The 27992-nt window shown below is 41.4% G+C and overlaps 1 protein-coding gene across 1 annotated transcript in view; it reads right to left on the minus strand.

The window, feature by feature from the left end:
* Positions 1-27992, minus strand: part of ptprn2 (protein tyrosine phosphatase receptor type N2) — a 290779-nt gene that overhangs the window by 183960 nt on the left and 78827 nt on the right. Inside the window, exons 4-11 of the mRNA XM_066680912.1 lie at positions 18683-18794; positions 18450-18588; positions 13825-13966; positions 11822-12067; positions 11133-11372; positions 10969-11009; positions 10356-10777; positions 4337-4423 (exon numbers count right to left, since the gene is read on the minus strand). Coding sequence (XP_066537009.1) covers positions 4337-4423; positions 10356-10777; positions 10969-11009; positions 11133-11372; positions 11822-12067; positions 13825-13966; positions 18450-18588; positions 18683-18794 — 1429 coding nt within the window. The remainder of the gene's footprint in view (positions 1-4336; positions 4424-10355; positions 10778-10968; positions 11010-11132; positions 11373-11821; positions 12068-13824; positions 13967-18449; positions 18589-18682; positions 18795-27992) is intronic.

Raw genomic sequence — 27992 nt, forward strand, 5'->3', positions numbered from 1 at the left:
TACCCTTGAAACTAAGTAGTCTGAAATGGCGATGGTGAGAAGAATTTTTTGGTCACTGCATTTGTTACGAGTTCCATCAAGGAAAAGGCTCAGCAAAAGCATGTGTGTCAATTTGTTCTATATATTAATTTTACTACTACATTTTACATTGTATTCATTCATTGTATTAGAATTTTTTTACAATGAAATTCTGAATATTTCTTTTATGACTATTATACTAGAATCTAGAAACTCCTCCTGGATAATTTGTAGCTTTTAATTATGAATATATGATTTACCAGAACATAATCCTGGATATAAAATATACCATTAAATCACACAGGATATTAATTCTGGGGCTTGTTAAGCTCTGTCTAAAAATATATTAACGATGTTAGATCACGTGCATTTAAATTGCACTAGAATGATGCTAGAAATATTTTATAATGTTATTTTCTTATGAAAAAGAACAACAGATATTAAAACTTGACTGTCTTCAGGAAGTCAAAAACATTCATTCGTTGCCTGTAAGCACTTATGCAGTTCAGGCTCGTGGTGGGCCCGGAGCCTACCTGGAATCATTGGGAACAAGGCAGGAATACACCCTGGAGGGGGCGCCAGTCCTTCACAGGGCAACACACACTTCATAAACATTTAATGTAATTCAATTAATGATCATAGCATGCTAATATATACTTCTACACTTCAATGGATTTTTAGATAATTATTATGCAGAAATAAAAAAAAAACTAATGAAAGAAACCTAAAGCCTTAAGATTTAAGTGCACTGACTACAAAAGATTCAAGGAAAACACCAGTGACCAACAACACATTCTATAAAAAGCTGCCCCAAAAGAACCGAATCAGACATAGACAGAATGTTAGATACGAGTATAATATTTACTGATATTTGAAAACACCACCTTTAAATATGTATTGGATTCCCCTGTAGCACTCTTTCAGCACCAGTCACCGTTCTGAGCTGCAGCTTTATATTCTGTGGATTTCCTAAGGCAATGTAAAGAAAGCTAGACTTGGGGTCATATGATATGGATTTTATTGATTCTTTACTTTCCCAGCAGATTTTCATCCAAAAGCTTTGGTATGAAGCAGAAGGGGAAAAAATACTAGCCTTGCTGAAATGGTTAGCCTGCTATTTCAGGACTATTCCTTGCTTTTCCTTTTCACACACAGTGAATCAACACATTAGTTACCTTCCAAACCCTCTATGAATTGGGTCAGGTTTAATAGTGCACTAAAAACTGGAAGATATGTGGAGGATCATGATGGTCACTGTGATAGATTTTTTTGTGGCATGATCATTAAAATACTCATATTGTCCATGAAGGCTGCCAGGCAAGTTTTTTTGTTGTGTCTGTTTCGCTAGATGTACACTGTAGCTATGAGGCTAGTGTGACTAATAAGTAATTAATATATTGAATTGATGATAGGATCACATTCATATTTCATTTGTCCTCATGAAAAACAAGTGTAAATACCCCCAGGATGAATTAGGGAAAGCTGGGATAATGTGCTGCTTAATGCATCTATCGCAAGCTAATGCCATGTCACACACAACTCTGGTGTATGTGTTCTCATAGGTGATGACCACACTATTCCACAAATTAAAGTGAACATTTAATGTCATGAAAAGTGTGAATGTATTCTGTATTTGTGAAACTGGTTACAATCTGTGGGCTTTGCTGGAGCTGATCACAGCCCATTTCACTTTCATTTTGTTTCGATGTTTAACCCCACACGTAGCACAATATCTGTTTGTATATTAGGTGGAAATGGAAAGAAAAAGACATACACAATAAAAAAATAACAACACATTTGCAAAACACATTTCTGGTGTCCTCAAAACAATGGACTGGCCACCAGGGGCGTAGACATGGGTCGATTGTGCACGTGCGTGGACACACTCCTTCCTGATTGTTCCACAAGAGCACACATTCCCGCTGAGTCCCATTCAGAGCTACAGCGCGAGGGGACGTGATTAGGGTCACCAACCGCCCCCGTATTTGGATACCAAGTGCAATGTTCTGTTTTGAACTGATACGGGAGGCGATTTATTCCGTTGTTTTTTTGAGGTGAGACTGTTAAGACAATGATTTGTTTAAAACGGACAGAAGCTCCGCAAACCTCCCTCAGCTGGAGGGAGGGGCAGATACTCCACGACTCCGAAACAGAAAATGTGGTTCTCATTGGTCGTCAAATTTATTTAGCCAATCGGAGTCACCTGTCCATCATTCAGTGCTGCAGCCAATAAAGTCACAGTCCCTCCTACAAGGGATTGTTTTGCAGTAGCCCTGAGAGTAGCTGGTCAGTGCTGCAACATTGGGAACTAGGGCCCAACAAATTAATAAAAGCTCCCCTTGTCTCCCCTTCACCTGAAGTTAAAGAAAATGAAGCGAAACCTTCCTTCATGATATGAAAAGAGGAGAAAAAAAGACTCCACGAGACAGAGCTGCGGGAACAGCAGTGAATGTTCTTCTTGAGGCTGGACTGTTAATAAATAATAGTCTACGAAGATAGCCGCGAGAATCTATTTAGAGGTGGCTTGCACTGCTCAGCTGTTCTCTACAACGTTAAAAGCTTTGCAGCGCCACAGTGTCATGAACCAAACAGTGTCATGAACCAAAAAAACATACTGATTTTTTTTATACTCATACTAGTACTCGTTTAAAATTCCCCAAACACACCAGTCAGTCAAGTTCCTTACTATTCCATTCCACCATAAAAAATGACAGAGTTACTTTCAAGTGCCAAGGTGAGTTCTTCCAAATTTCAGTTCCACCTTAAATGACTAACACTGACTTGGATGCTGGAGGGCTGATCACAAAGTTAATTATAATAAAACTGTTTATTCATATATTGTTTTTTGAATAAATATTGTTTGTTTACACCTCATTTAGTTCTGTATATAGCTGTTTATTCTTAAGCCACAAAAGGAGGGAGGATACTAGTGGAGAGCCATGTGCAACTGTCAAAAAATGGTCACATTTTGGCTCACAGAGTTCAAGTAGGAGTGTCTCTTGTAAAATTTTGCTTTGGGCCCCAGAAAAGTCTGGACCAGCTCTGGATAAAATTAATGTTAGCACCTAATGTCAGACCTCATTGTAATTATTGAGCAATTTTAAATAGTACAGCAATTATACAGTAATACAGTATTTGGAAAATACTGGACAGATTCTGCTTTGTCGCTGTTCAGAAAAGCTTCTCCCATGATTCCTTAATTCAATTCAAAAGCTACGCCATTGCTGTCCACCACTAGACCTTAGTCTAACCTAAACATAACTGAATGCGTTTGGTGTTAGACTCATCACAAGAAACTGAAAATTCAACTTATATTTAAGACTGAACTTGGGTGGTGTGAAAAGATTTATTTAAAAAAAATGAAAGCAAGTGTCCTGGAATAAACGAAAACTGTAATAAAGCCAAAGGTTGGACACAATATATATTGAAAATGTTTATATTCTTATTAAATATTGAGGCTTCTGTGTAATTTTGTGGTAAATGTGTTTTTCCTGCCATTGACAAATGATTAACTTATACACATTATGTGTATTTTAACTGGAAGTTAGGATTAATTTCCATACCTGAGGTAAATTAAATATTTCAGTTTTAAGTTTTTCTTTAAAAACTGGAAAGCCCTGAATTACTTACTGTGACATATTAGAAAGAAGAACTGAAGCTTTCTGGTAAAGAAAGTGGTGATTATTTCCACACGTAAAGGACATAGGTTTAAGCTCTATATGTGGAGTTAACCGCCTTTTGGTACAGTTTGTGTAACATGGTGAAAATAGAGCTGGACTTCCTAACACAAACACACACTCCTCTCCAAACCTACAGTAATTAAAGCAGAGAAAGGTTAAAATAACAGACGCCTACTCATACTCACTCACATTCTCACTAACCTACTCTTGGCAGTATTACTAACTTTCTGAGGACGTGCATTCACTTGTGTGGGTGAATAATACGAGAGAGAACCCTAAACTTACATCTAGGGTTATACTGTTCTAAATAATTATGATAAATATATAAAATATATACATCAATTAACAAAGAACACTGAGCAACAACAGTGAAAAAGTGAAAAAAAGAGAAAATTAATCCTATTAAATTATAATGAAATATGTAACAATAATCAGGCACCTGAGGTCTTTCAAGGCAGTTTTATAAATGTGCCACAACTAATGCATTGTGCCTGCTGTAATATATTGTAATGTATATTGCGGAAATGTCTTTAAAAGTGTTGCAATATTGAACTTGCTTGGAATATCGCCCAGCACTGAGTTTTGATATTTATGTTAAAACCTAGGAGTAAACATGAATTTGTACTCTTTATACTTACGATAGCTGCAGGAAGTCAGTAACATGCAGTTTAACACTCTCTGCCAGAACCTCCATCAGATTCAAACCCTGATCAGTGGAGAGAGAGCTGTAAAAACATACAGAGAGAGAGAGAGAGAGAGAGAGAGAGAGAGAGAGAGAGAGAGAGAGAGAGAAAGAGAGAGAGAGAGAGAGAGAGAAATTGTAAGACAGATAACATTCGAATTTCCATTCTTTAAGAAATGAGTCTGCGAGTAAGAAAATATCACATTTTTCTTTAGTTAGCTTTCTAGTAACTGCCAACATGCTGTCTGTGGCTGGGTTCTCTTGCCTGACCCGTGGAAGCTTTTTTTTCGCAGGACAAATTTGCCCGTTCTTTACCATGACCCTACTAACCTCTGTATTTTTATTTGTTCCCTTTGTCTGGTTTTCTTTCTCCAGTCTCTCTCATGCTTTGAGATGTCCTGCTGCTCTCCAGGTGTTGCCGTGATCCGGCCTCCGTGTGTCCTGTACAACATCCTGGCCTTGTCTCATCTACAATATCATGCTTGGCCATGCTGTTTTATCTCAGATTAACTCTGCACCTAATTTTAACTCACACAGAATCCCTGATCACCTTCTCCTTCATCAGACTCATAAATCACTAATATACTAAATTCACATTACTATAACCCCTTCATCTGTCATCATTTCACTTTTACTTCTGTTCTGTTCTCTGTTGTGTCTCCGGTGTCGACCCGAGGAGGATGGGTATGAGTCTTGGTTCCTTCCAAGGTTTCTTCCTCATGTGCTGAGGGAGTTTTTCCTTGCCACTGGCTTGCTCATAGGATCATTTACAAGGATCAATTAAGTGATTCATGTGATTTGATTAATTTGATATGATTCAAAATGCTGTTAAATGAACACTATATGCAGCATTGTGAGTGGACACGGTATACAGTGATACAATGTAGAATATAAAAAACGATCAAATATAAATATATAAGGGGATTTTAACGTTTGAAAAGATACATTTTTATGTTTGAGAATTTTATTTTGGCCAAACAAAAAATAAAAAGTCATATGATACAATCACACATGAATTAAAAAATCATTTGATATAATTTACACTTGCCCCTCCCTGGATAATCACACTAGGTGGAGGGGTTTGTGTGCCTGCGTGAGCCTAAGAGCTATGTTGTTGGGGGCAATAGCCCCTGGTAGGGTCTCCCAAGGCAAATTGGTCCTAGGTGATGGGCCAGACAAAGAGTAATCCATAAAGACCCAGATGAAGAGAAGAACAACAGAGACACATCTTCCCTCGCCCGGAGTAGGGTTACCAGGGCCCCACCCTGGATCCAGGCCTGGGGGAGGGGCTCCTTGGCGAGCGCCTGCTGGTCGGACATTTACGCATGGGGTCCGGCCGGGCTCAGCCCGAAGGAGCAACATGGTTTCACTCTCCCATGGGCCTACCACCTGTGGGAGAGGTAGTACTCCGGGTCTGGTGCATTGTGGATCGGGTGGCAGCCGAGGGCGAGAACCCTGGCATTCTGATCCTTGGTTACTGAAACTGGCTCTTGGAACACGGAATGTAACCTATCTGGTGGGAAAAGAGCCTGAGCTGGTGCATTGGGTTGAGAGGCACCGGCTAGATATAGTTGGGCTCACCTCGACACACAGTATGGGCTCTGGAATCAATCTCCTTGTGAGGGGCTGGATGCTCTTTCACTCTGGAGTTGCCCAGGGTGACAGGCATAGGGCAGGAGTGGGCTTACTCCTAGCCCCCCGGCTTAGCGCCTGTACGTTGGGGTTTACCCCAGTGGACGAGAGGGTAATTTCCCTGCGGCTTCGGGTTGGGAAAAGGGCTCTGACAGTTGTTTGCGTTTATGCACCAAAAAAAAACAGTTCAGATTACCTAGCTTTCTTGGGGACCCTAGAGGGGGTGCTGGAGAGCACTCATTCTGGGGACTCCATTGTTCTGACTGGGGACTTCAGTCTTCACGTGGGCAAAGACAGTGAGTCCTAGAGGGGCGTGATTTGGAGGAACGCTGATCTGAACCCCGAGTTTAATTATTGGATTTCTATGCTCGCCACAGTTTGTCCATTACGAACACCATGTTCAAGCATAAGGGTGTCCACAAGTACTCCTGGCATCAGGATACCCTAGGCCGCATTTCAATAATCAACTTTATAGTCGTATCATTGGACCTGCGGCCATATGTTCTGGACACTCTGGTGAAGAGAGGTGCTGACCTGTCAACTGATCACCACCAAGTGGTGGGTTGGATCAGATGGTGGGGGAGGATGCCAGACAGACCTGATAGGCCTAAACATGTGCTGAGGGTTTGCTGGGAACGTTTGGCAGAAAGATCTTCAACTCCCACATCCGGCAGAGCTTTGACTGCATCCTGGGGGAAACCGGTGACATTGAGTGTCCGACTGATAGATGAACCTCTGATCCAGGAGGAACAATGCAGATTCCGCCCTGGTCGTGGAACACAGGACCAGCTCTTTACCCTTGCTAGGATCCTGGAGGGTGCATGGGAGTTTGCTCAACCAGTCTACATGTGTTTTGTGGATCTGGAGATGGCATTCGACTGTGTCCCTTGGGATATTCTGTGGGGGGTGCTCTGGGAGTAAGGGGTACTTGGCTGTTTGCTACGGGCTATCCAGTCCCTGTATAAATAGAGCAGGAGTCCAGTTCGTAGGGCTGGCAGTAAGTCCAACTGGTTTCCAGTCAGAGTTGGACTCCGTCAGGGCTGCCCGTTGTCACCGGTTCTGTTCATAATTTTTATGGACAGAATTTCTCGACGTAGCCAAGTGGAGGAAGGTGTCCGTCAGGATTCCATGTCTGTTTTTTGTGGATGATGTAGTCTTGTTGGCTTCATCAAGCCAGGACCTACAACTCTTGCTAGACCAGTTTGCACCCGAGTGTGAAGCGGTAGGACTGAGGATCAACACCTCCAAGTCTGACTCCATGGTACTCAGTCGGAAAAGGGTGGAGTGCTCTCTCCGGGTTGGAAGTGAGATCTTGCCTCAAGTGGAGGAGTTTAAATACATCTGGGTCTTGTTCACGAGCGAGGGAAAGATGGAGTGGGAGATTGACAGGCAGATTGGTGCAGTGTCTGCAGTAATGCGGACTCTGTACTGGTCCGTTGTGGTAAAGAGAGAGCTGAGCAGAAAAGCTTTTGATTTACCGCTCAATCTACGTCCCAACCCTCACCTATGGTCATGAGCTTTGGGAAGTGACCAAAAGAACAAGAAATGAGTTTTCTCCACAGGGTGTCTGGACTCTCCCTTAGAGACAGGGTTAAGAGCTCAGACATCCGGGAGAGTGTAGCCACTGCTCCTCCACATCGAGAGGAGCCAGTTGAGGTGGTTCAGGCATCTGGTCCGGATGCCTCCTGGAATTTCTTGGTGAGGTTTTTCGGGCTTGTCCAACGGTGGAGGAGGCCCTAGGGAAGACCCAGAACACGCTGGAGAGACTACATGTCACAACTGGCCTGGGAACGCCTCGGATGAGCTAGAAGCAGTGGCTGAGGAGAGGGAGGTCTGTGTTTCTTTACTTGGACTGCTTCTTCCGCGACCCGGACTGAGATAAGCAGTGGATAATAGATGGATGGATGGACAATCACACTTGTTTCAATTCATTTTTAAAAGCACACATAGTACCCTGTGCGGTATTTCAAACAGTACGTGACTGTATTTCAAACGGGCTATGTTTTAAATATGTGGCAAATTTTTAAACCATCAACCAGTTTCAAAATATTATTGTTAAAAAGCTTTTTTTTATTATTATTTGTTGTTTAAAAAATACGTGGTGCATTTGTGTGAATCCAGAATGTTGCTGCTGAATGTCCACAAGAAGCTGTTTGATTCATTGTGTGTCTAAAGCCTGGCTTGTGTGGCTGATGGTCAGTTGTGTGGCTGATGGTCAGTTGTGTAGCCTGTGTATGGTGGTTGAAAGCATGTGGTGGAGGAGCAGGTGGCTCTAGAGCTCAGATAAATCACCTGCATTTTCCTACAACACACTAAACAATAACGTGTAAATGGGATTCCTGCAGAGTGTGATAGCTTTATGATAAGAGCTGCATGCGCACTAGCACACACACGCACACACACACAAATCGATAGGCACACTTTCAGACATACACACACAATTACACATAAATGAGCACCTGTATACACGCACACATACAGGCATTTCACGCAATAAAAAGTGTGAATTAAAATCTGGAAATCCTGCAGCCCATATTGTTGTCCATCCCTCACGCACGCACACACACACACACACACACACACACTCTATAAACACACTTGTGTAGCACAATTGCATGTTCTATGTGTGAAAAGGTGTGTATTATTTTATATGTGTTTGTGCATGACATTTAAGTTTACAGATTGTTAATAATTTGGTTATAATATGGTAAAATTATGGTAAAGACAATTTCCATGTTGTCAAGAATTAATGCACCTCAAAATGCATACCTCAAAAATAATAATGTAAATCTATACAATATAATCTAAATCTTTACCAGTGCTGCAATATATATATATATATATATATATATATATAATATAAAATGTCGAGACTATTCATAGCAAGCACAGCAGTGATGGTGTGGCAGTATTTGTGGTACTGGCAGAAGTGCATCACCCATTGGTGTTCCTGGTGTATTTCCACACATCAGTGTCACAGCTGGGTTGGCAGTGGTTCGTTGAAAAAAATCTCCATACAGTGTGGCTCTATGGACAAAAACTGACCATACCTGAAGGGCTAAAATATGGCACCAGAATGTAACCACATCACGTTTAAGGTGGAACGGAAAATTACAGAAGGAAGCTGAGCCTTCTTCCCAGACTCTTCAGCCACTATGTATTTGTCTGCTGAGCACGCTGTTGGCCTCGCCCTGATTGACTGACTGAGGTGGAAGGCTGTGAAAATGAGAATGCAACCTGCTTGGTTTGCATTTTCACAAGCATTTTGAAACGGAATGAGCGCAGTGGGGGTGATAATATAAATGAAGATGGGAGAGGAAGTTTTCCTTTTACCAATTTTGAATTTTGCCCTCTTTATAGCGCAGTGGTGAGTTTAAAAATTACATTTCAAATGCATTGTCACAGTGCAGATGCATATTCCGTGAATAGCATTTTAATTTTGACACTTGTTGCATGATCACATATAAATGTCATTTCAAACTGGGGAATATGTTTTCATTTAAATAAAGACACACCCAAACATTCCAATCCCAGTGTAAATTAAATATCCATAGACGTCTAGCAAATTGCAAATGTGCATGGAATTATTGAATTAGAAGTTTGAGCTCAGTATGAGTGGGAAATTTAAATTCCCACTTTGGATTACATTGCTTTATGAAACTTTGTAATCTTGCTACTGATTGCTTTCATAATTATCAACCACACTATGAACAGTTCTACGTCTCACTAAAATGACACTTTTGACTTTGAATACTTTGCTTACACCCTGCCTCTTTAAACTTTTAATAAGGCAGAAAAGTTCCAAAATCAACTATATTCCCTTTAATAGCTTCCCTGCGCAGACAAATCCCAGCTGTGGAGGAGGGTCAGATCAGGTCCGTGCCATCCCTGTTAGAAAATAGCTCTATCCATTAAGGGCTTGATAATGAAGTGTTGTGGTGTAAACAGCAAGTGTGAAACAGGTATGGTGGAGCAGGGGATTGTCTCCAGTGTGAAGAGTATATTCCCATTAGAGTAGCTCTCAAACTGGGGTCTTAAATTAACTATTAATTGGTAGAATCCACATTAAGTGCAGGGCATAATTTGAGGTATATGAATTTGAGGGCTTATCTGATTTTTCTTCTTAAACGAAAGTCCCCTTTGCTGCAGTAACAGCTTTATCCTTCTGATGGTATTGATACTGAAGGTGGTTTTAAAGAATCTGAAGACATTCAACCACTGAACCATTAGTGAGGTCAAGATGTAAATAATGGTTTCATTATTAACAAATTATCAGACCGAAGGTGCCTGAACCTTTGCACAGGACTGGATGTGGAATACAGATAAAGAGGACTTGAACTTACTCCTCTGTGATAATGTAGCCAAAGTATCCATCATGCTTGGGGCTGCTGTATGCTGCGACATTCATCCTGAACTTCTCCTCCACACTGGCACCTTTCTTCTCCACCTCTTCTTCCTTGTTTTTTTTCTTCTGTGCTTCTTCTCTGGAGGACAGCTCAGCCTGCTGGAGCCACTGGTCCAATTCAGCATCCCCCAGATTACCCAGATCCAGAGTATCTGGCTCCATCTTTTTTTTCATCAGGTCTAGCTTGGTCTGAGTGGTCCGACTCTGGACGTTCTCCAGTCCTGCAGGTTTTGGGCTACCAGGGGCTGCAGGAAAGCTTGAAAATCCAAGAAATGGCTCTTTAGCCTGGATATGGTCAGCAGATTCATGGCCTGAATTCTTGTCTAGAAACTCTAGCAGCTCATGGATGAAACCTTTTTCCTGCACAAAGAAAACACCAGCTGTTAGATATAAAGGGAGCACTGGTGTTATCCTGTTATCAGCTTAGAGATAAACAAAAGGTTATAAGTGGGACCACACTTCAGTTCCTCATTTTTGTGATCATGATATAATAATAGTAATATTATAGAACCTGAATAAGGCAAAGTAGATACTAAAAAATTTTTTTTTACCTTTTCCCTTGACTTGGGCTTACTTCTCCCAGACCACTCATCTGCAAACAATAAAAACACAGGACAATTAAATAGAAAAGTCCAGACCACAAGATTACATGTGTGTGTGTGTGTGTGTGTGTGTGTGTACACTGTGGGAGGAGGTTGATTTGGACCTGATCTACCTTTAGGAATGATATTTACTCCACTCATCCTCTCTTGCTGTTCTTTGTCATCAGGTTCCCTCTTCACCTCCTGGACCTCATCATTCAAGACCTCTCGACTTTTGACCCCCTCAGCTTTGTCCACAACCTGCAGGGCCTGAGCAATGACCTCTGAGAGCTGGTCAAGGTCACCTGGGGTCAGTGTGTCCATGTTCACACTCTGCTGTCCGAGCTGGCTCACCACACCCTGAATAAACTTCTCTGGAAAGAATAAATAGCCATGTTTTTGTTGAAAATATGCTATTCCTCATTGCAACACCATATATTATCAGTTTTCTAGATCAGTACCAGTAGAATGGGAACTTAAATTCACCACTCTCAATGCCAAGCATGAGCCAGAGTCATAATACAGCCCAGAAGCAGCTGAACTGTGTTATCTCGAGTGACTGTGCACCTTTCACTACATTTTGGGAGTTAAAGTAGCATTGTTGATAGTGAATTCATCATCAGAACCTGACCTAGGTACTGTTTATGTGGCTGAATGCAATCAAATTCTCGCAGCAATGTTCAAACATATTGCCTTTACAAGATTAGAGGCTTTTATTGCACCAAAAGGACAACAAACTACTATTGATTCCCTTAATTTTTTTGAAGAAATGTTGGGTAAATGGTTGTGCACAAACATCAATAGCAAATACCATCAATCTTACCGTCCACTGAGCTGAGGGAATTTTTAGGGGCAGGTAGTTTAGCACCAGGTCTGATAAGCAGTTTGTCAATTCTGGGCTTTGGAGGTTGTCTGGAAGCTCCTGGAAGTTTTCCTCCCTCAGGAGGTGGAGTGCGCTGGAGACTCATGTACTGAATCTTTCCCTGAGATGGACTCATGAGCTCAGGCTGGAACTGCTGCAGCTCTAAGAGCTGACCCTTCCGATCCGGCTCTATTCTCGACAAAAAGCCTGAACCAAACAGACGAGAAATATTGTAATCACCATTTTATATATATATATATATATATATATATATGAGCGTCCACAGAGTTCAATAGCAAAGCAGCGAAGTGCAGCGAAACGAGACGAGTCATTGGATAAATGCTGGGCTTTGTCCCACCCATCGGACGCTCAGTGTCTCTGGGGATCTATGGGGCAGTGGGCTGGCCTCGGCTGGCCCAGATGCTCAGCTTCTGCATGATGATTGGATGTTCTGTCTGAGGCTGAATCACTTTTTGATTGACAGCGAAATGAGCAAATCAGCGATCCTTTGGTGTAAAGATCCATGGGCGCATTAAATTTTCATTCTGTTCTGAGTTGAACCAGACTTCCTTAATCCTCTTAGTGGCATTTTCTTTGTTAAAAATGACTAGTGACAAATCAAGCTTCTATTTCTGGTGGGTTTTTTGTAGCTGCTTGTGTTTGGAGACTGACTTTTTCTGATTTATATCGCAGTTTCTGTCCAGCGGGTGCCGCTGAGCCCCTCCACCGTCACAAAGCACTCACAGGCGGACACACTTCACATGGGCCAAGGCCGTTTAAGCAGCCTAGCTCTGCTGGCCATTGAGAGGACACTAGTCAAGTCCCTGGAAAAGACGCCTTGTTGGTACGACGGGGTCACAGATCATTTTCTTAAAAAGGAACAGAGGGTAGAATTTACGTATAAATAAACCGACACATTTTATGATGTAGGCCGAAATTGAGCTTCCCCTCCTTGAAAGACCAGCAAAATATATATATATATATTCATTCATTATCTGTAACCGCTTATCCAGTTCAGGGTCGCGGTGGGTCCAGAGCCTACCTGGAATCATTGGGTGCAAGGCGGGAATACACCCTGGAGGGGACGCCAGTCCTTCACAGGGCAACACAGACACACACACACACACACACACATTCACTCACACACTCACACCTACGGACACTTTTTGAGTCGCCAATCCACCTACCAACATGTGTTTTTGGACTATGGGAGGAAACTTGAGCACCCGGAGGAAACCCACGCGGACACGGGGAGAACACACCAACTCCTCACAGACAGTCACCCGGAGCAGGAATCGAACCCACAACCTCCAGGCCCCTGGAGCTGTGTGACTGCGACACTACCTGCCGTGCCGCCCTGACAAATTTTGTTACAAAGTACATAGGACAACCAATCACAACACCCCTTATTCATCAAATGCGTGCATTTCATTGACTATTTGGGTATTCATCAGTTTTATCACTGGGGTATTTGTACACACTTTGGCTAGGACTGCATGTAAATTTGAGCGTAACACTATAATGGTGAAAAAAAAAGCTTGATTTGCTGTTGAAAAATCAAAAATATCAACATCAACAAGCAATTATACAACTGAATGAACTGCATATGGCAATACACTACAAAAGATGTTATTTCTACATGTACACTGACATAAACAAACACTTTTTTCATTGGCTCACTGCCAAAACATTTACTTGAATTAAGGCTTGCTGTATGTAAATGAGGCACTGGTGGACTGGTGCTTGAGTTCATGCACTGAAGCTGATTCATCAACTGCACCCAAATCTCTACTTGTTTCCATGTTGTACAAAGTTTTATGAATCAGACAATGAAAAAAAAACAATTAAAAATGTTTCAGTATGGTCCAGTCTGCACTGTTCTTAACACCACTGTGATGAATAAGAGCCACAGTGTGGTTGTTACTATTTGTTATAACTGTAACTGTTATAATTTAAAGTCCTACTGGAGAGAGATGCTGGGCCAGCTGCGGGCTGTTGTTTAGAGTTAGGGTGAGGCAGCAGAAGAGACGCAGAGGTGGGAGGAGGTGGTCTTTCTTTAGGCTCCATGTAGTAATCCATGATATTCGCCTTGCTCTTGCCTTTGTACTGAAGAGAAAGAAAACACAAGATAGATTTAAAATGCATTATCATCTGATTTAAAAGACATTCCATGTACTTCAAGTACAGGCAAGTACAGGTGGCCACTCTATCATACACTATATCATTGCTCTCCAAAGAAAAACATGTATTTCCATAACAGTAACTTCATAGGAGAAGTGAAAACCCCTTTTTAACTTTTCCCCGGTCATGTGCTCTTTCTAAGCACATGGCTATGTTTTGTTTATGTTCTTGTCTCCGCCCCTTGTTCCGCCTCCTCGTCTGTGTCATCTCTTAACCCGTCCTCCTCGTTATCTGTCCAGGTGTGTCTCATTTATGTCTTGTATTTAAGCCCTCTTGTCTCACATCCTGTTTGTCGAACATTTCTCAGTCGTCTCTAGTCCTGTCGGTCATGTTATCTGTCTGTCTCTGTAGTTTTCCTGTCGTCGTTTCATTCCCTTTGTCGTAGTTTCGCTGTTTTCTGTCTATCCCATTTACCCTATTTATTTCGTAGTGTCTAGTTTAACCTGTCTTCCTTATAAGTCTCTGTTTTGTTATTGTTCCGTGAATAAACGTTTACTGTGTTTTAGCGAATGCGTCCGCCCTCAGTCAGTCCGCTCCGTGATCCTGACACCAGGTAATGTTGGAGCATTTCTATTGGTCCAGTCATCACAAACTTTTCACACAATGAGAAGGATAGCTCTGTGCTCAAATGATGTAGAAAACTTACAGATCTCCAAAAATAGAGATACATGTTTTTTTTCTTCGGACAACAATTACATACAATGATAAGAAAAGTAAAACATTTCAAAATGACTCAAATATATGTCATGAGTGATCATTGTAGCACACATTTTCTCAAATTATTCTCTTCAGTTCCTTTTGCTATTCTTTAGTTTGCTTTAATATATTATAGGATCCAAGGTGGAGGTTTTCACAATGTTCCTCCTGAAAAATGTGTGTATGCTTTACGTCATGTATTTAGGTTTGTCACCTGAAGATTTTAGCTACTGCAAGCTGCAAAATGGTTTACATGGCTTACGCTACACAGGCATAGTTTGTGTAACTGCCATAGACATCATTGAGCAATGAAATAGAACACTCTGGAACAGCTATACATGAGCTTAAGCTCATCATGCCCACTGTCAGGTGTTGACTAGAGGGATATAAAGATCCCTAGTATTGGACTGGGGGAGGCTATTTGGGATGGAAGAGTGTTGGGAGTTGTCCAGAACTGCTCATCCAAAACCTGTACCTGAGCTCACTAATGCTCTGAAGCCTTCCTAGAAACTGTTGCTGCAACAAACGACAAACTCCCTATTAATATCCATATCTTTCACTACTCTTAGAATAAACTTTATTCATAATCATACTTCAGTGGAAGTGAAGTCTGATATAGCTGTACACAAAAGCCTTTTCAACTTCATTAGCATTTCATCAGCTTCTATACAGCATCCTGACTGTGTGTGAGTGAATAGCTGATATAAAGTGGTTCTCCCCAGTCCTGCAGAATCTGGTGCTTTTCAGACACTGAAACAGCAGGGTGGACATCACACACACACACACACAACTTCATACACACACTGCCTCCAAAAGAACCATGGGGTACTGTTGTTCATTAGTGCTGTGAACTTTTCAACTCCTCCAGTCTTTGTGATCTTAGACAGCTGTTTTGAGCCTTTTGTGTACTTGCTGTTTTTAACCCCTTGTGGTATGTGCAGCAACAGGCTATTTTCTCTAGGGAACATTTTTTATTATTACTTTTCATATTCATGGTTTTCTAAAGCCGTCATGTATAACACATGTTCATAATGTGATAAACGTTTCTCTCTAAAACAGTGGCCATTCTTATACATTTGTTTTCATTTTGTCAATGATTTACATCTGGTCTAATGTTCTACATATTAAATTAAATTGTAATACACCTTAAATGTTCCCAAAACTTTTACTTAGTCAATGTCTTCTTCTCTAATAATGCATAAAACAAGAGCAAAAAAACTATGCATGCCTAGTTTTGCCGGACCGCCATTAGCCATTTAGGACCCCAGGAAGAATAGCTGCTATTGTGATAGCAGCTAATGGGGATCCAAATAATATTTTAAATTAGCCATATAGCCATTGCCACAAAGGTGTTTCGGGCATTTCAAAAATAGGAAACCTCAAAATAAATACTTTTGTCATTGGTCTGGAGAAGCTTTGCTGCTTCATAACAATGTTTTTGTTTACATTTGGTTTTTAATATGTATAGGGCAGGACTAAAATATGCAGTAATGAAAAAAGGAGTACAACGTTTTGTTCATAATATACAACACCAGCATCAGTGTTTTTATTAAAATTTTATTTAAAAATAAATATTAGAAGATCTACCACCAAAGAACAAAGAAGACCAAGAACATTTTATTGATTTTAAGAATTACAATTCCTTATTTACAGGACTGGCGCCCCCTCCAGGGTGTATTCCCGCCTTGCGCCCAATGATTCCAGGTAGGCTCTGGGCCCACCGCGAGTCTGAACTGGAAAAGCGGTTACAGATGAATGAATGAATGAATTACTTATTTACACAATGTAACAGGTTTGAGTAAAGCACGTGAAATTTAATGTGGCTGTGTGCAGATGTATGTGTTTTATAAACACACTAACGCCACAAAATATCTCCCCACCTCAAAGACACAGACTCACATGAAATAAGACAAATTCAGCAGTCCTCCACTCTCTGTGAGATATGTGTAAATGTTGCAGAGTTCAGAGCCGTCCTGCTGAGCTTGTGAACAGCAGAGAAACATAACTAAAGCAGAGCCAAACACAGCCCCAGAAACACACACAAACTGAGCATGTTCCTGTCTTATTTATTATTATTCAGCCACGGTTCACTTTGAAGAATCTACCGTTTTTTGGTTCCAGCTGTGAACAAATTTTTCTGGTTTGTTGGTGGAAATGCGCCAAACAGTTCCAAATGTATTTCACAAACTGGAATGTGAAATATGGCTGAACTAACAGTTCTTACTCGTGCATGCGCATTTCAACATTAGGAGTCAGTCAGTTAGTAAGCAAAAATGTCTCTTCTAGGCTGGCCTGGTAGGCAGTATGGCAAAAATATACTGGAAAGCTTATAATCACACCACACCCTCTTTCTTTTAGGTGTAGAAAATGAGATTTAAATAGTTTATTTTGTATTGTATAATTGCAATAATTAAACAGAATTGCTGAGTCTCATTCAAAGCCATTGTAAAATACACAATATACACGCATCTATAACTGCCTCACAACATCTGATTTCAGTCACCACTATAAATTATCTATAGATAATTCACAAACATTCTGGTGATACTCAGGAGTAGATTGGTGTTCTGCTTTGAGATTAAGGTTAGAGTCAGGTTTACAGTTATGGATAGATTTAATAGGATATTTCACACTCAACATCAAGTTCAGTTGCATTTAATAGATATTTCATTGATACTTAACGATATAATAAGCATCTACAAACCATCCACTGTGGACCATCCAAATAAATTGTTACCCAGATTTCCATGTTAAACAGTTCGTTTTATTAAAATCTCTCCAAAACAGAAAACATTGGTAGAGATTCATGAGTGGGGGGTGGGCTGGACTTGCAGTAGCGGCAGCAGGAGCAGGGTTATAAGCCCCCTAAAACAGGTCTAATGATGTCATTGTCCCAAATTATTATTATTATATTATTATTATAAATTAATATATTTATATATTTATAAAATTGATGTATTTTTTTTTTTTTATTGTAACTATTGCATAATATTAAAATGACAATTATCATTCATTCATTTATTATCTGTAACCGCTTATCCAATTCAGGGTCGTGGTGGGTCCAGAGCCTACCTGGAATCATTGGGCGCAAGGCGGGATTACACCCTGGAGGGGGCGCCAGTCTTTCACAGGGCAACACAGACACATTCACACCTACTGACACTTTTGAGTCGCCAATCCACCTAGAACATGTGTTTTTGGACTGTGGGAGGAAACCGGAGCACCCGGAGGAAACCCACGCGGACACGGGGAGAACACACCAACTCCTCACAGACAGTCACCCGGAGTGGGAACTGAACCCACAACCTCCAGGCCCCTGGAGATCTGTGACTGCAACACTACCTGCTGCGCCACTGTGCCGCCCCATGACAACTGTCATTTTATTTAAAAAAAAAAAAAACATTAAACTTAAGCAGTTTGAAAATGGCAAGTGGGAAGAATGTATTTGTCACTGTATTCATTATGAGTTCCATCAAGGAAAAAGTACTGCAAAAGTATCTTTTATCAGTTTGTTCTGTTCCTGGGTATAATAGTGTATCCAAAATGTTGGATAGTTAGGTGTGCACAAATTATAGTTAGAACATAATTATATATTGCTGTGGATATTGCTCCAAAGAGGGGGATCAGTAATTTCTATTTTAGGGGTTTTGCAGAGCAATTATAGTGCGTAGTTCTTGAAATAGAAGTCCAAAACAGACTGCCAGATCCTCACCTTTCCTTGAAGGCTCTGTTTTGAAGAAGCAACATAGTTAGGCAGAAAACCAAGCTCCTGTAGGTAACTCTCCAGCGTCCTGCCAAGATGCGCTTCATCTCCCTTCAGCTTCCTGTTGTCACTAATAACACTCTGAGCCCTGTTTAGAACCCAGAGACCAGAAACAAGCTCTCCATTAAACAATTACACAGTTTCAGAATGATCTCGCAACACCCACAAGCTCATAATCTCACCTGGAACTGAAAGCTGGAAAAGTGCTGTCGAGACGACGCAAAGAAATCTTAGGAAGCGCTAACAGCTCTCTGGAGACGACTTGCTGGGTGGTGTCATCCTGCCAAGTATAACCTGCCATCAAACACACACACACAAAGCTGGACAAAGGTGGACAAACCGAATAAATTAAAAAGTAAAGAAACTTGTTAAAAGAGACATGGGAACATTTCTGAAATCAGTCTTGAAGATGTACAATGGTAGTTTCCTTCTTTTGTACACAGATATTTGGCCTGCCCTTCAACTGATCGCTACCTTAAGAATTCACAGCTGTAATGCTAACTATGTCTATCCTTTTCTTTCAGTTCATATCTGTCACATAACTGACTAATGACAACCAAGATCTATGTGGGCAAATCTGAAGCAGACGCTGTCTGTGATATCCACACACAGAGCAGTCCTTCAGAAAAGAACAACATTTTTTACACTGAATATATTATAACACTTTAAAGGAATTGTGCATCCATCAGTCATAAACATTCCAGTAGCACTCCATTACACTTACATAACCATGTTGAAACATTCATTAAACACGTTCATTAATAAGAAATATATACTAATGGTGAGAAACAATTATGTCAATAATGAGTCACTGAACATTAAAAGCTACTCAGTGAATTAAAAAAAAGACTATGATAATAAATACACAGCAACCATAGCCAAGAGTAACACTGTACTATAGGACAATGCCCACAAGGCATCTTTGCAAAAGATCATTCAACTAAAAAGGCATAGATGCTGCTTTTCCACCTTTAAAATAAATTTGACACAATGTTTATGTCAGAAGAATCTTTTTTTTTTTCTGATGTCGTTTTTTGTTATGAGACTTTTCGGTGAAATGACACACGTCAACTGACTTTACCTTAGAGCCACAGAAAGAAGCCTGTGTTTAGAAGTTATGCCATGTTATCAGGGTTATGTCACTGTCACAAACACTGAGCTACAAAGTTTATGCAATTTCTGCCTGGAATGTATCATGACATAAGTTTTATTTCTTTATTTTTTTTAAAGTAGCACCTGAAACCCTTTTTAACTTAATGACAAATGATGCCTTTTGGAAAGGGTGTTATAAAAGCAGGTCTATACTTAGGTTACAAACACGAGCCTACACTAAGATATTACAAAATATTTTATGAGACACATGCAGGATAGGTTAATGCAATTTATAGGAATGTGCATTGTCATTCACTGCAATCATTTTTGATGCAGTAATGAATGTTTATACCCCTCTGGGGTCTAATGGCATTTGCTTGATTTGTGCATACTTGCTTAAATTGTCCTTTAAATGTTTCATATCAAAATGTTCAAAACAGTCTCAGCTCTCTCTGTCTGTATTGATGTCTCATTTGACCTAGAGAATGAAGAAAAGAGGTCATTTAGCCTTTTGAAGTTTTTGTGAAAACACACCTTTACTTAGTGTCCATTAGCCAGTCTCACACGAAATATAGAAACACACACAAATCCACCAATTACACACTGCAGAAGGCAGATGGCTGCAACCCCTATTCATTGCCGCATAATTCTGGATGTGAGTCACATAAAATCTTGTAATAAAATGGAATTGAAAGGGCAGACATTGCTGATTCGCTAATGTTTGAACCATAGGTCTCTGCTGTAGTTTTGAAAACGTTAAGTTCATAGGCCCAAGAGGGTTAATCAATTAAGTTAAAAACAATGAATGCAGTAAGTGTGATAATATTCTGTAGGACTTTAAGTCTTTAACAACAATAAACGAATGACAAAGTCATTAGGACCTATCCCATTTATAGGAGGTGAATCAGCTTCACTCAATACACCTTTGAAAAAATTTGGTCAACACTATGTTTGTATTACGTTTTGAAGTTAGGGTAACATGGTTCATAGGTTCCCGATTCTGGTCCTGCAGGTCCCTGTTCTATACCAGAACACACATATTTTAACTCAGAAAAGAATTTTTTAGTTATATCAGTGGGGAGCGGCAAGGGTAGTGTACGAGGGCTGTTAAACTGTCTAAGTTAATTAAAGATTTTTATAACTCCAACCATCTAAAAAAACTTTCCAATTATTGTTTTTGAAGTCAAAGACTTCAATGACCTTCACATATTTCTTTTATTCAATTTTCTGTTAAGCCAGAACACTCAGGAGTCCTTCCAATCCATTTTACTAATCACTAATTATTTGCAAAAAAGCATTAATGTTTTAGTGAGTAAGGGGATGTTTCAGTTTTACAGATGTAAAATGCAGATTTGTCCTTTCATTATATATTTACTTATTAGCATAAACTGCAAAACTTAATCTACTGGTACAGAATGTACCAACTTGAATTCCATGTCAACTATTGGCCCTTTATCATTGCATGGTACCTACTCGACTCTGCACACCTCAACACACTTTTCAGTCCTGGTCCCTGGTTGTTTTTCCACTCCCACAGGTTGTTCTAGTATTAAGCTTTCTTACAAGAGGAAAGGCTATTACAACAGCAACAAAAGAGCAAACCTCCTAAAATGTTGCATAAGCTTTTGCCCTTCATGTTTCTATACTGACTGCCCATTTTTTCAGCTACACCGACCACATATATGCACTTTGTGGTTCTACAGATACAAAATGTTTCCATCTGTTGCTCTGTGTTTTTGGTAAACCCCATTTGACCCTGTTCCTTCATGTTCAGGACCCTCCAGAATAGGTATGATTTGGGTGGTGGATCGTTCTCCATGCTGCAGTGACACAGATGTGATGCTGTGTGACACGCTGGTATGAGTTGATCAGACACAACAGTGATGCTATATGGTCAGTGGAGTTGATGGAATGGACAATGAATGAAGAACCAAGGTCATTTTAATGTTTCAGTGGATCAGTTTAGTGTAAATGCAGGGTTTTGCTCCTCATCAGAGCCTGTTGTGCTGTGGTTAAAAATGTATTTGTCCATCCGCCTCCAATTTCCCACCACCCTCAAACCCACACCTGCTTCTTGGCAGTAGTGCAGAGCATCTCTGCCTCATGTAATGATTTAGTTGGTCAGCTGGAACTACCACAGAGACAACAGCAGGCCTGCCAGAATGGCGCACACATGCCAAAACAATTTCAGAAACATCCAGCCAGGCAGCCTTTTACTAACTCTCAGCTGGACTCAGTCTTGGTTCAGAAACATTCTGAAATGTCCAGAAATTCCACCGGAGTTCAGTTAAAGAAAATAAGAAAAAAAAAAACAGGAATGTGCTGGAGACCCAGTATGTAATTTTTCCCATCTCTCACTGGCAGAGACATTCTCCGGAGAATTCTTCGCCCACCCGTCATACGGCTACTCATATCTGAGATGGTTCTCAGTGCTAAGAGGGCTGCTGGAGGCCAGAGGCTGTTGATTAGCATTGCTGTTAAAGACGGAAGGATGCATAGCAATGGCGCTTGAGAGCATCTCCTAAAGCTGGCAGACACATGCCCTCATTAGCCCTGTATCAGCATGACACATCCACTGTTACTAATCCGTTTACAAGGCCACGTGGGGAAGGGTTTTGCATGCTGTGTCACTTTTATCAGCAGCTCAATTTCAGAACAGCAGATGAAATAAGGAAACACCTAAACCTTTGAGGCCTTGTGTTGAGAACAATGGTGGACTTACAACATGTGAGCAATGAAACTTCAGTACAATGAAATTTCAGATCATAATCCACGGAAGGGCAGCTTCATGTCTTGACAGTAAAGATCCCTCCTAAAACATTTTGTATAGCTGCCCTGACAACCCTTATGCTGGTTTGATATGATTAGTGAAGCAGTGCATTCTGAAAATTTTCCCTAAGAAAAATCCTTCTACAGCTTCAAAATCATTGTGATGTTTTGATGACCGGTAATAATAAGAAAGAAAAGAGCTTCTGTCATTGCTACTCTAGGCTCAGCACTGCAGAAACTGCACTATGTAACTTCTAGAGGAGGGTAGGAAACCAGCACTTTCCTTCCTCTCCCTACCAACTTCAGTCCAGTCCAGTAAAATTAAGTGCACTAGGGGGAGCCCCAGGAGCAGAAAAAAAACAAAACCTGTCCTAATGTTTCTAAATGAATTTTTTTTTACAAAACTATAAAATATATAAAAAAAAGTGTCCTATGCCACTGTTAAACTTTACATTTGTTCATTGGCATCTGCGACGCTCTGCAATTACACCGCCAAACTACTAGGGCTGAATTTCAAACATTTTCTTTAACCCTACGTAGTGGTGTAGTGGTTTTAGTTTTACAAATATTTAAAGTGCACTATTTAGGGAGTGTAGTGTAGGGGAGTTATATCTTGACTTGAGCAACTTGAATCATGTTCATCCGACTGCAGACCAGTCAGAGTCATTATGGTCTGAGTAGATGCCACAAGTTACATTTCTGGAGAGGTGCACAAAAGATTCAACACAGAAGCTTAAATTGTGCTTAATACACAGTAGACAGCAACATCTGTTGGTTTGGAGGGGCAGCACCTTGGGTGTATGTAATAGTTGATATAACATAATATCAACATAATCTTTGGCCATTTCTGCTGTGTCCATCCATGTCAGACAAATTCTATTTAAAGACTGGGGTTAGCCATAAGCCATAATATGCCATGATACTTTTACTTTCAAAACTTAAGTACATCTGAAGGTAAGTACTTTTGTAGTTTTACTCAAGTGGAGATCTACAACGAGGACTTCTACTTTTACTAGTATTTTTACTAGGAGTAAAATTTTACTTTGAGTATCCCTAATTTTACTCAAGTGCATGGTTTGTGTATTTTGTCCACCATGGTCCATAACATAAAAAATGTGGGCTGCCCTGGTCAAATTAGTACACACCTCTTTTGACACTATTACTTGCTGAAACAAAAATTAACCGTAAAACGTGTGCACAAGATGAGTGATCACAGATGTTTACTTTTTTTTTTTCATCCGTAAGTAAAATAGCCTCCTTATATCTAGCCTCATTGTCAATTTTATCAGCTCCATTGATCATCATAAAGCACATTGTAGTCCTGTCAAGGGTGTAGATTTGGTGGGGACCTATGAATCTAAACATGGGTCCACTCTTCCATGGGCCCACCACCTGTGGGAGAGGTAGTAATCCGGGTCTGGTGCATTGTGGATCGTGTGGCAGCCGAGGGCGGGACCCTGGCTTTCTGATCCGCAGTTACTGAAAGTGGCTTTTGGTGGGAAAAGAGCCTGAGCATGAGGTTGAGAGGTACCGGCTAGATATAGTTGGGCTCACCTCAACACACAGTATGGGCTCTGGAACCAATCTCCTTGAGAGGGACTGGATGCTCTTTCACTCTGGAGTTGCCCAGGCTGAGAGGTATAAGGCAGAATTGGGCTTACTCATAGCGCCCCAGCTAAGCGCCTGTCCATTGGGGTTTACCCCAGTGGGCAAGAGGGTAATTTCCCTGTGAATCTGGGATGAGGACTTGGTGATGACTGTTGTTTGTGCTTATGCACCGAATAGCAGTTCAGAGAACCTTGCCTTCTTGGGGACCCTAGAGGGGGTTCTGGAGAGTACTCATTCTGGGGACTCCATCATTCTGCTGGAGGACTTTACTGCTCACGTGGGCAATGACAGTGAGACCTGGAGTGCATGATTGGGAGCAATGGCCCCCTTGATCTGAACCCGAGTGGTGTTCAGTTATTGGATTTCTGTGCCCGTCAGTTTGTCCATTATGAACACCATGTTCAAGCATAAGGGTGTCCACAAGTACACCTGGCATCAGGATACCCTAGGCCGCATTATGATGATTGACTTTATAGCATATATATATAGGTGAAGAAAGGTGCTGAGCTGTCAACTGAAAACCACCTAGTGGTGAGTTGGATCAGATGGTTGGGAAGGATGCCGGACAGCCCTGGTAGGCCCAAATGTGTGCTGAGGGGTTGCTGGGAACATTTGACAGGGGAACTTGTCAGAAAAAAACTCCCACATCTGGCAGAGCTTCGGCTGGATCCCGGGGGAGGCTGGTGACATTGCGTATGAATGGGCCATGTTCCAGACCTCCATTGTTGAAGTGGCTGAACGGAGCTGTGGCTGCAAGGTTGTTGGTGCCTGTCATAGTGACAATCCTCGCACTCGGTGGTGGACACCCCGGGTGAGGGAGGGTGTCAAGCTGAAGAAAGAGTCCCATCGAGCCTGGCTCAGGTACCCAACAGCCAAGCAGATTGCGGCTTTGGCTGTCGCTGAGGCAAAAACTCAGGTGTGGGAGGGGTTCAGTGAGGACATGGGAATCGACTTTCGGTTAGCTGAGAAGATTCTGGCAAATCATAAGGTGACTCGGGAGGGGAAAGCAGTTTTCTACCAAAACTGTAAATGGTGGGGGTAGGGAGTTGTTGACCTCGACTGGGGACATCATTAGGCGATGGAAGGAATACTTTGAGGATCTTCTCAATTCCACAGCATGTCTTCCACAGAGGAAGCAGAGTCTGGGGTCCCTGGAGAGGGCTTGTCTATCACCCGGGCTGAAGTGGCAGTCAGAAAACTCCTTGGCGGGAGGGCCCAGAGGGTGGATGAGGTCCACCCCTAGATCCTCAAGGCTCTGTCCTGGCACTGACCTGGCTGACATGTCTTTGCAACATCGCGTGTACATCAGGGGCAGTGCCTCTTGACTTGCAGACAGGCTTAATGGTTAACCAGAGGATGTGTTCCAACTATAGAGGGATCACACTCCTCTGCCTCTCTGGTAAGGTCTATGCGGGGGGTACTGGAGAAGAGAGTCCCACTGATAGTTGAACCTCAGATCCAGGAGGAACAATGTGGATTCCGGCCCCGTCATGGAACACAGGACCAGCTCTTTACCCTCACTAGGATTCTGGAGGGTGCGTGGGAGTTTGCTCAACCAGTATACATGTGTTTTGTGGACGTGGAGAATGCATTTGACCGTGTCCTTCTGGATGATCTGTGGGAGGTGCTATTCTAAGTGTATGGGGGACTGGGCTCTTTGCTAAAAGCTATTCAGTCCCTATATAAACAAAGCAGGAGTCTGGTTCATATGGCTGGCAGTAAGTCGGAGATGGAGTTGGACGTCAGGGCTGCCCATTGTCACTGGTTCTGTTCATAACTTTTATGGACAGAAATTCTCAGTGTAGCCAAGTGGCAGAAGGTGCCCCGTTCAGTGGCTTCAGGATCCCATGTCTGCTTTTTGCGGATGATGTGATCTTGTTGGCTTCATTGAGCCAGCAGCCGAGTGTGAATCAGCAGGAATGAGAATCAGCACCTCCAAATCTGCTGAAATGAATTTCCTCCACAATGTCTCTGGACTCTCCCATATAGGGTTAGAAGTTCGGACAACCGGGAGAAGCTTGGAGTGGAGCTCCTGCTCCTCCACTTCAAGAGGAGCCGGTTGAGGCGGTTACTCCTGAACACCATCCTAGTGAGGTGTTTCTGGCATGCCCAATGGGGAGGAGGTCCTGCGGAAGACCCAGAACAGGCCCAGGAGCACCTCAGTTTCCCTGCTGGAAGAGTTGGAAGAAGTAACTAGGGAGAGGGTTTCTTTACTCAGACTGCTTCCCCCATGTCCCAAACCTGGATAAGCGGTGGACAATGGATGGATGGATGGAAATGAATCTAATGACTGACAATGAAGTCTATTCTGCAGTTAATTCCCAAACCATGTTATTCATAGCTACAGATGATTTAAGTCTGGTGTATGCTGTGCGGCAAAGCCTAGCATTGCCATTAACATTATTATGATGGACTCATTTCATTAGCAAACTTGATTTAAGTGACTTATGTGGTTCTTTGAAATATAGCTCCTTATGTCCACCTTCTTCTTTTATGCTGCTATCCTCACTCGCTTGTGTCACCCACATTGCACCTGAGTCTTGCACAGTAAGTCTCTCATATGACTGGAAAGATTTCCTTCCAGTTGTGGCACTGCTAATGACCAAATGTAGCTACAGAGTCTCACGCCAATTCAGTAATCGCTGGATATTGGTATGGACACGTCACCTCTGTCCATGCTAATCCTGAGTTTCACAGTAAAGGGATTGAGAATATTTTTATCATATATTCTTTACAAAAATTCTTTTCTGACAATGTCAGCTCAGGGGTCACATACATGGATATGTGGAAGAAACATTGTATACTTTAACCAGCACATTCAATGTACACTGTCAAGTGTCCTGAACTGAAGAAGATTAATACTCTTTGAATTACATATACAGCCGTTAGAGCCTATAATCTTTGGAGAGGCCTTGTAACACTAGATAAGGCAACATTGCTTATTGAATTTGATTGCTTCAGCCACAAGAGTAATAAAATGTTTAGTTCTTGATAACAAATAAATAAGTGAAAACACTTACGTAATAAAATAATTATCGAACAAGAGAACACAGTCCCCAGTATTTGGGGGCTTTATGCATTTCTCACACTTGGCATTTGACTTATGAACTGCTGCTCCAGAGCAGCCCATTCTGTTGGCAGTGCTTTTCTATGGAGGTTATACAGACCGTGTGTGCACAACAGAATGTCACTATTAGCAAAGGTTGCACCTAATGTCTTACATTGCAGGAGAAGCTGCTGTATTTAAATGTTAGTTATTATTTCAATATCCTGTAATTTTTAAAAGCACATTTTATAGCATGTGTACACAGACTAATATATATTCATTCATTCATTATCTGTAACCGCTTATCCAGTTCAAAACCTACTTGGAATCTTTGGGCGCAAAGTGGGAATACACCCTGGAGTGGGTGCCAGTCCTTCACAGGGCAACACACACACTCACACATTCACTCACACCTATGGACACTTTTGAGTCGCCAATCTACCTACCAACGTGTGTTTTGGACTGTGTGAGGAAACTGGAGCAACCAGAGAAAACCCATGCAAACACGGGGAGAACACACCAACTCCTCACAGACCACCCAGAGCGGGAATCGAACCCACAACCTCCAGGTCCCTGGACCTGTGTGACTACAACACTACCTGCTGCACCACCATGCCAACGCAGACTAATATATATGAGATATTTATATCTACATATGTACTAACATCACATATTCAAACACTTTAGCTCCTTCCATGTGGCTCTTGTTTACGTATTCATTATTCCCATTACATTTTTGTTAGTGTAGGTGGGTAGATAGTAAATTAGTAGAATTCACATTAAAAAGGATATTACAATATACAGGACATGGTAACATAATGGTTACTGCAGACAAACTACAAGAGCATACACAAATAAAATAAACATGTAAGGGAAATAATATAGACGCAAGTGCACAGAATAAAAGATAAAATAAAAATACGAGGGAAACTATAAAAGCAAGTGCAAAGAATAGTGAAATAATAAGCTTTGTAAGG

Source organism: Hoplias malabaricus, chromosome 9, assembly GCF_029633855.1.
Source record: "Hoplias malabaricus isolate fHopMal1 chromosome 9, fHopMal1.hap1, whole genome shotgun sequence".
NCBI lineage: Eukaryota > Metazoa > Chordata > Actinopteri > Characiformes > Erythrinidae > Hoplias > Hoplias malabaricus.